The sequence below is a fragment of the Henckelia pumila genome, chromosome 3 (assembly GCF_033568475.1).
Source record: "Henckelia pumila isolate YLH828 chromosome 3, ASM3356847v2, whole genome shotgun sequence".
NCBI lineage: Eukaryota > Viridiplantae > Streptophyta > Magnoliopsida > Lamiales > Gesneriaceae > Henckelia > Henckelia pumila.
This window is the reverse complement of record NC_133122.1, coordinates 69,878,876-69,888,568: the sequence shown is the minus strand read 5'-3', so window position 1 is coordinate 69,888,568 and position 9,693 is coordinate 69,878,876. Positions and strand designations below refer to the sequence as shown.

General features: G+C 39.9%; 1 protein-coding gene across 1 annotated transcript; it reads left to right on the top strand.

The window, feature by feature from the left end:
* The first annotated feature begins 929 nt into the window (after window positions 1-929).
* On the top strand, window positions 930-1,619 carry LOC140888975 (uncharacterized). Its single transcript, XM_073296670.1, has 2 exons — window positions 930-1,028; window positions 1,080-1,619. The coding sequence occupies exons 1-2, from the start codon at window positions 930-932 to the stop codon at window positions 1,617-1,619; spliced, it is 639 nt and encodes a 212-aa protein (XP_073152771.1).
* Window positions 1,620-9,693: the final 8,074 nt, after the last annotated feature.

The window sequence follows — 9,693 nt, the reverse complement described above, 5'->3', positions numbered from 1 at the left end:
TTGTCTTTGTTTGTATGTGTACTTGGCAACATGTGGGGCAGGATCAAGCCAGAGACATCATGGATAGGTGGATGAGAGAGTAGAAGTGAGGCCCTTGGTTTTAGGAGTTGAATTGAATTCAAACTCAATTTGTATTTTGGTATTGTAAACCTAGAATTGAAGCATGTTCTATTAATTTGGATGAATGTATAACTCTAGAATTACTTTGTATGGATTATGCATGTTGAATAAGTTTATGCATATTGATTGGTTTGTGTTTTGATTGAGTTGGGATTTGAAATGTTGAAAGAAAACCAAAATTATTTTCTGGTACAGAGCATCTCGCTCGATCGGTTGAATCTTACCGATCGAGCAAGCACCCCTGTACCGAGGCAGAGAGTTGGGCATTTCTTGTCCGCTCGATCGGTAAGATTTTACCGATCGAGCAGAGGCCTTTTATTTTCCCGGCAGAGTCTTGGAAATTTTTGGCCGCTCGATCAGTAAGATTTTACTGATCGAGCGAGCACCCCTTTTAAATTTTTTTTTATTTCTTAATCCTTGTTGTTTAATTGAGTTGATTAATTGGATTACGATTAATTATATGATTAGAATCGAGGCCTCACATTAAGTGGTATCAAAGCGATAAGATCTTGGACTGAATTTAGAAGAGAGCGGAGTAGAACGAGTCCGCTTGTATTGACTTCTCGCATGTGTTTGAGTATTTAATTGATTTATTAAATACGATGTGAGCATGCTTTATTGATTGAGAATTATTTGAATTACATGATTATGTGATTTAATTTATAAAGCATGGATTGATTGAGATATGAACTATAATCATTCATTGGATCCGAGTTCCATCTGTTGAATTGTGTTAGAAGATCAGAGGTGGTGGGACACTGGAATTTTGAGATTGAGTTATATGTGTTCTAATCCCTTTGATTTTAGAGATGGGTACTCGAAGAAGATTGAACTTGAATACTCCGCCAATTTTTGCTACGACTGAAACTCCACCTGTAGTGACTCCTCAGAATGACCAGGGCGATACGGTTGAGAATCAGATGGATGCCACGGCTACCCCTATGGAAACCTTACTGAAGAGGTTTCAGTCTTTCCGACCACCGATCTTGAAAGGTACGGAGAATCCCGTGGATTGCGAGGGTTGGTTGGATGATATAGATCAGCTTTTTGATTCTCTCGACTATTCCGATGACCGACAAATTAGATTGGTTATTCATCAGCTGCACGGAGTGGCTAAGAAATGGTGGACCTCGACTAAGAAAGCCATGGAGAACAGAGGTACGCTTATCAACTGGATTCTGTTCAAGACTGAGTTTTATAAACGATTCTTCCCAGTTTCGTACCGTAAGGATAAGAATGCCGAGTTCGCAAATTTGAAGCAAGGAAATTTGAGTATCGAAGATTATGTTACCAAATTTGACAGTCTATTGAGGTTTGCTCCACACATTTCTGACAATGAGGAAGCGAAAGCTGACCACTTTATTAACGGTCTGAACCCTGATATCTTTGTTCTGGTGAATACCGGAAGGCCGAATAACTTTTCTGATGCAATGGATCATGCCAAGGGTGCGGAAGCTGGACTGATGAGACAGAGAGGGAATCAGTTTGCACCTCAGTAACAACAGAGGCAGTTTCAGGCCCAACCGTCCCAATACCATAATCAACCACCGAGGACTGAAGGTGGTAGCAGCGGAAGTAATAAGAAGAATTACTTTCGTCCCAAAGGAAAATAGTTTAAAAACTCGGGAAGCAGTTCTTCAAGTTCTGGTAGCTCGAAACAGAACAGTTACAGTCAAGGTTCAGGTTCCTCTGGTACTTTTTGTAGCAAGTGTGGAGGTCGTCACTCAAGTGACCAGTGTAGGGGAATATTTGGGAATTGTTATATTTGTCAGCAGACAGGGCATTATGCTAGACTTTGTCCTCAACGGGGCTCTGAACAAGCACAGAGTGGAAATGCTTCTCGACATTCATCTCATCCTCAGAGGCAATTGAATGCAGTTCACTCTTTCCAATATCAAAAACAGAATCTTCAAGGAGGCAATCAGAATTTGAACCAACCTCCTAGACAGCAGGCGAGAGTGTATGCTCTAAATGAGGATCAGGCTTAGGCTGCACCTGATGATGTGATTGCAGGTAATTGTTCGATCTTTGATTATCCTGGTAATATTTTGATAGATACAGGTGCTTCTCACTCTTTTATATATGAGAAATTTGTGTTGATGCATGCCTTTCCTTTTGAGTCATTACCTACCGTAGTTTCTGTTACTTCACCTTTGGGTGGAGGAATTGTTGCGATGAATTTCATTAAAAATTGTGGATTGAGTTTTGAAGGAAATTTGATCGAGATCGACTGTATTATACTTGTTTTGTCTGACTTTGACTGCATAGTTGGCATAGATGTTTTGACTAAGTACAAGGCTACAGTATATTGTTTTCAGAAGATAGTCCGTTTCAGACCAGAGATGTCAGACGAGTGGAGATTCTTTGGTAAGGGTTCTCGTTCTAGAATTCTTTTGATTTCTGTATTGTCTATGACTAGATTGTTGCAGAAAGAAGCCGAGGGATTTTTGATTTATGCGGTTGATGTTTTGAAGTCTAGCCCTGAGTTGATTGATATACCAGTGGTTAGAGAGTTTCCTGATGTGTTCTCGGATGAAATTCTGGGATTACCGCCTATTCGTGAGATTGAATTTAGCATCGAATTGATGTCAGGTACTCAGCCGATTTCTAAAGCTCCGTATAGAATGGCTCCGATTGAATTGAAGGAATTGAAAGAGAAGTTGGAAGAATTAATTGCCAAGGCATACATACGACCTAGTGTATCGCCTTGGGGTGCTCCTGTTCTCTTTGTTAGAAAGAAAGATGGCTCTATGCGTATCTGCATTGACTACCGCCAATTGAACCAGGCGATAGTTAAGAACAAGTATCCTTTACCTCGTATAGATGATCTTTTTGACCAATTGCAGGGTTCGTTTATCTATTCGAAGATAGATTTGAGGTCTGGGTATCATCAATTGAGAGTTCGTGAAGAGGATGTTCCTAAGACTGCGTTTCAAATGAGGTATGGTCACTTTGAATTTTTTGTCATGCCGTTTGGTTTGACTAACGCCCCAGCAGTCTTTATGGGGTTGATGAACCGAATCTTTCAGCATTTTCTAGATGAGTTTGTTATTATTTTCATTGACAATATCCTGATCTATTCAAAGAACCGTGCTGATCATGCAGAGCATTTGAGGATTGTTTTGCAGATTTTGAAAACTGAACAGTTGTTTGCCAAACTGTCAAAGTGCGAGTTTTGGTTGGACCGAGTCATTTTTCTTGGTCACATTATCTCGGGAGATGGGATTTCTGTCGACCCCAACAAGATCGAGGCAGTTATGAACTGGCATAGGCCGACTTCTGTGCCTGAGATTCGAAGTTTTATGGGTTTAGCTAGTTACTATCGCAGATTTATCCAGGGTTTCTCTTCTATTGCGAAGCCGATTACCCAGCTGACTTAGAAGAACGCGCCTTTTGTTTGGACTGAAGAGTGTGAGACCAGTTTCATTGAGTTGAAGAAGAGATTGACTAGTGCTCCGATACTTTCTATTCCATCAGGTTCTGGAGGTTTTACGGTGTATTGCGATGCTTCTCATTCTGGTCTGGGATGTATTCTTATGCAGAGGAAGAACGTGATAGCATATGCGTCGAGGCAGTTGAAACCGCACGAGACTCGCTATCCAGTTCACGATCTTGAACTCGCTGCTATTGTTTTTGCCTTGAAGATCTGGCGTCACTTTTTTTACGGTGAGTCTTTTGAGATCTTTTCGGATCATAAGAGTCTTCAATACTTGTTTTCACATTCTGAGTTGAATATGAGACAGAGAAGATGGCTAGATTTATTGAAGGACTTTGACTGCAAGATTAAGTATTACCGGGGGAAGTCGAATGCAGCTGCTGATGCTTTGAGTCGCAAGCTTTGTTCTTTATCTCTTTCGACCATCAGTGTGTCTCGTTTGATTGACGACTGTTGCAATTCTGGATTGGAGTTTGAATCAGATAGGATTCTTTTCAGAGTTTGTTCTATCTAGGCCGAGCCAGAGTTGTTTGTGTCGATCAGAGAAGCACAGAAATCCGATGAGAGTATTCAGAATTCGATAGAGAAAGTGAGATCTGGACACCAGTATGAGTTTCAGGTCAGGGATGATGTTTTATTTGTGAATAATCGTATTGTTGTGCCTGATATTTTTGAGTTAAGACAGAGTATTCTGCGAGAGGCACATTGCAGTAGGTTCAGTGTTCATCTAGGAGGCCGGAAGATGTATAACGACCTGAAGAGTCAGTTTTGGTGGAAGAAGATGAAAAGTGATGTTGCGAGGTTTGTGTCGCGTTGTTTGAACTGTCAGCAAGTGAAAGCCGAGAGAAAGAGGCCGGGTGGTCTTCTGCACAGTTTATCTGTTTTGAAATGGAAGTGGGATCATATTTTGATGGATTTCGTCACGAAACTACCCCGATCTATTCGAGGATGCGATGCCATTTGGGTAGTGATTGATCGTTTGACGAAGTCTGCTTGTTTCATTTCGTATCGGATGACATATCGTCACGATCAGATGGCAGAGTTGTATGTCAGAGAGATTGTCAGATTGCACGGTGTGCCGAGATCCATTGTTTCTGACCGTGATCCTCGGTTTACTTCTCATTTCTTGCACAGCCTACAAGAGGCTCTTGGTACTAGGTTGCACCTGAGTACAGCGTATCATCCTCAGATGGACGGGCAGTCTAAGAGGACGATTCAGACTCTAGAGGATATGCTACGAGCATTAGTGCTTGATTTTGGCACTAGTTGGCAGGATTCGTTGCCTCTTGTGGAGTTTTCGTACAACAATAGCTTTCAGACGAGTATAGAGATGGCACCATTCGAAGCGTTGTACGGAAGGAAGTGCAGATCTCCTCTGTACTGGGATGAGATGTCTGAGTCCCCAGACTTGGGAGCAGATATGATTTGTGATATGGCTGAGCAGGTGAAGATTATTATATTGAGAATGAAGACTACTCAGGACCGTCAAGCGAAGTATGCGAATATCCGTCGCAGACCTCTATATTTCAATCAGGGAGACCGAGTATTCTTGAAGATTTCTCCGTTTATAGGTACTGTTAGATTTGGGAAGAGAGGGAAGTTGTCACCGAGATTCATCGGTCCGTATGAGATTTTGCAGAAGATAGGCGATCAAGCCTACAGATTAGCACTTCCTCCTTCTTTATCTGGAATTCACGACGTATTTCACGTCTCGATGTTGAGGGAAATATCACCCCGATCCTTCTCATGTTCTTCAACCTGACGAAGCCGAACTTGATGAAACTCTGAGTTATTTTGAGAGACCGATTCAGATCCTTGACAGAAAGGAGAAACAGCTCAGAACCAAATCGATTCCTTTGGTGAAAGTTCAGTGGAGTCGTCATGGGGTCGAGGAAGCGACTTGGGAGACAGAATCCGACATGAGACAGAGATTCCCTGATTTATTCATCTGATGTGAGTTCTTAATTCTGTTCTGAATTCTTAATTATCTTCTTATGAGTTGATATTGATGATTTCGAGGACGAAATCTTATTTAAGAGGGGGAGAATTGTAACGCCCCGTTTTTATCTTAATTGAACTTATTTGAGATATTCAGTGATTTCAGAATTAGAGAGCCGAACTTTTACTTATCAGAGACTATTTTGCAATTTTCAGATTTTCAGGGACTAAATTGTAAATTATGAGATTGTTATATTGTGTGAGTTGACTAATTCTTCTCATTATCCTTCTCATCCCCTTCAAGACGCCATGCTCCATTGAAGGTGGTTCCAAAGCTTCCCAAGCTTCCAGATTTCAGTCTGAGCTCAATCTGTCCGATAGAATCGATTTCTGACTTGATATCTACGATCACAGCTTGGAGTGCTCCGTTTGGATGTAAGTTTATCTTAATTCTGAGAGGTTTGAATTTTTGGATGTTGTTAGAATTAATTTATATTCGGGGAGGATGATTATTAGATAGCTGTGATATTATATCTAAGACGGTTCGAAGATCTAACGACGATCAGATTTGATATGAATTTTATTATTATTTTCAAAAATCTGAATTTTGAGATGTGTTGGTTTTGTTTTGGATATGATGTTTGAGGATTGGAATGAGTATATTGAATTTATATCTTGCTGTCTGCATTTCCGGTTTGATCAGTTTATAGCCGTTATGCCGTCAGTTTGATGTTTGAACGTCGTTTTGATGCTTTGAGTTTTACCGAGTTTGATATGAGTTTTGATGTCGATTTTGATCTCTGTGACTTCTTCAGATAGATTGAGTTGAAGTCCTTGAAGATTGTGAACCCGACAGTCTTGATCAGTGTAGAAGAGTTGAGACGATTGAAGTTTTTGGAACGACAAAGAAAAGGTATAAGACGACTTTGGAATGAAATATGACGATTAACTTGAATCCGGATTGATTCGAGTGTCCTAGAAGAAATCACATATTGCATGTTTATATGCTTATTTGAACTTTTGATTGAATTGATGATTGAATGCATGAGATTTCATATGCATTCATTTTGAGCCGATTGATTATTCATTTTGAATTAGACGATCTGGAGATTATAGTTGAGTGGCCTTGGTATGTGATTTACTACAAGTGTCGATTAACTCACTATAATGCCCTAGAGTCTAGAGGATTAAAATATACCTTATCCACCTCGAAAGGGGAGTTCGGTGTGATTGTTGGATATTTTAACCTCGAGATCCCAAACCGAAGAAAGAAAGAGGAATTCCATTTGATTATCTGAGTCTGATAATATAGAAGTTTTAAAGACATGCATATCATTTTAATTCAGTACTTGATTGTATTAATTGATTATATGGTGAATAGAATCATATCGTGACTTGATATGTTTATTTGATTGCATGTCAGTCTCTTTTACTGGGAATATCAATTCTCACCGGATTATCCGGCTGTTGTCCTTGTTTGTATGTGTACTTGGCAACAGGTGGGGCAGGATCAAGCCAGAGACATCATGGATAGGTGGATGAGAGAGTAGAAGTGAGGCCCTTGGTTTTAGGAGTTGAATTGAATTCAAACTCAATTTGTATTTTGGTATTGTAAACCTAGAATTGAAGCATGTTCTATTAATTTGGATGAATGTATAACTCTAGAACTACTTTGTATGGATTATGCATGTTGAATAAGTTTATGCATATTGATTGGTTTGTGTTTTGATTGAGTTGGGATTTGAAATGTTGAAAGAAAACCAGAATTATTTTCTGGTACAGAGCATCTCGCTCGATCGGTTGAATCTTACCGATCGAGCGAGCACCCCTGTACCGAGGCAGAGAGTTGGGCATTTCTTGTCCGCTCGATCGGTAAGATTTTACCGATCGAGCTGAGGCCTTTTATTTTCCCGGCAGAGTCTTGGAAATTTTTGGCCGATCGATCGGAAGATTTTATCGATCGAGCGAGAACCCCTTTTAAATTTTTTTTTTAATTTCTTAATCCTTATTGTTTAATTGAGTTGATTAATTGGATTACGATTAATTAAATGATTAGAATCGAGGCCTCACACTACTCCTAATATCTACTAAGAGTCTAGACTTATTCCTGCGTCCGTCGTCAGCCTGCTGATGTCGAAGGCCTTGACCCAAGTGCAGCTCCCCTACAAGTCTCGTAGCACCTCGCTAGTGCCCGAACCTCGAGAATATAACCAAAACCACTCAAATAAAGACTAATGATTCGAAATCCCTTCAATTTGTACCTAAAAATGAAGTTTGGCGCCTATTTATAGGCCAGGGATTGGAAGTTCCTGTTGGAACACGGTCGTTCTCCGGATCAAAAAGAAAGTGATACCCGGTGCAGCGGAAGTTTTAAAATTTTATATGGAACGATTCCATATGGGTATCAAATTCCTCAATTAAAATTGATAATATAAAATTTAAACAATATAAATTTTACCTTAAAATCTCGAAACGAGATTATGGACACCAACAGATTAAACTGCTCTTGTTGTATATCCCAGGAACTGATGAACGAACAATTCTTCAATCAGGTCCACGAACAGAAGTTTAATCCCTCTGATAGACTGCACTAGAAAATCTATCAGAAGTTTCTGCGAAGAGATAGAACAGATATGATCTGCTAATTTTGACTGCAAATTCGAAATTCGCAGACTGAAAATTCTCTAAGACAGAGAGAGGGGGGGCGGCCGAAATTCCTAGACTGGAGGCTAGGGTTTTCGAAAATCTGAGTGTAAGTTGTATGTAATTTCTGTACTGCAATAACTTATTTATAATGTGGGCTGCTAACAGCTTAGGGCCCATTAGTCCTAAGTTCAAGCCTGACAAGCAAAGCCCGCATGTTCAGAAATTAATATAAAATTCATCGTGACTCAGATTGATAAACCAATTTCAACAATGTGCACAGAAACCATTTCTGCATCTTTTAAAGTCAAGATAAATTTTCTGAATCCGAATTCAGTGGTTTCCAAAAATGTCCATCACTATGTCATTTTAGGAAATCTTACTCCCTCTACTCTTAAATAAGAAGTCACACTTCTTTATTCACTAAATTTAACTCTTTAAATTTAATTATCTCAACGGGGATTAAAAATCCATTACTTGTGTGACCCTCAATGGTTCAGGGATACAGCTAGCCGTGGGCTCACTGACTCGGAACAACAATTTCCGACTTGCCCATCGAATCATGGTAAGAGCGCCTAGCAACATCGCCCCATGATTCCCTAGGTATCACTGATAGTGCCTGCAAGAACCAATAGATTTTGGTTAGCGTACAGTACGGTCCCTTCATCCATATATCCCGATCGAATCAACAACCATTGGTAAATCGAGAGTCGTTCGAGATTCGATAACTATGCAATGCATCTTGAAGATCAAATAGTGACATCGCATGTGCTACTAAGAAACCATTTCTTAAAACACATCATGTACTCTGGCCAGAGATTCGTCACACTAATATCTCCTCAGATTGCATAGGATATCCACACTCGTAAGTATGTGGTGAATCCTTGACAACAAAGCATCGACTCCTATATGTGTCGTAACTGTACCCAATCCCGATACCTGATAACCCCAATAGAGTCGGTAAACGAGTCAAAGTACAGTACTAGCATATAGAGTCTCAATGATGTTTCAAGTAGTAAGGACTAATGGTGTACAACCAAAACCGCGGACTTTATCCACTCGATAAGTGATAACCACTTGGAAAGTCCGGATAGGGTAGTTCGATCATTCATCGTATGAATATCCATTTGCATGCTTTGAACATCTCTATGTTCCATACCAATGAAACGTGGTACTCGGCATCGCAAATGCTAGTCTCAATCTCGAGCGATCCTTATCCTTATTAACGGACGGCTCAATCGACTAGGAACTGTTTAGAATATACAGTGACTATAAGATGTGTTTCATGATAGCCATCCCCATGTGCCACCACATCTTACATACACTATAGTATATTCAAGGTCTTCATCTAAACATCTTATAGTATGTCACAACATAATAATATGATAAAAGATAAAGTAAATGCCATTATAAAAGTGTAAATTATATTAAACAAAAGATCGTTTATACATAGAGTCATAAAAGCCCTTAGCCACAAGTTGGCTCACCGGGCACCCACTCTTTCAATCTCCCACTTGCCCTAAAGCCAACTAGTCATACTACGTAGTCCCATTGCT

Bases quoted from the DNA above. Each gene is read 5' to 3' on its own strand.
- LOC140888975 (XM_073296670.1), top strand. From the start codon at position 930: ATGGGTACTCGAAGAAGATTGAACTTGAATACTCCGCCAATTTTTGCT. The intron at 1,029-1,079 runs GTTGAGAATCAG...ACCTTACTGAAG, and splicing joins AGAATGACCAGGGCGATACG to AGGTTTCAGTCTTTCCGACC.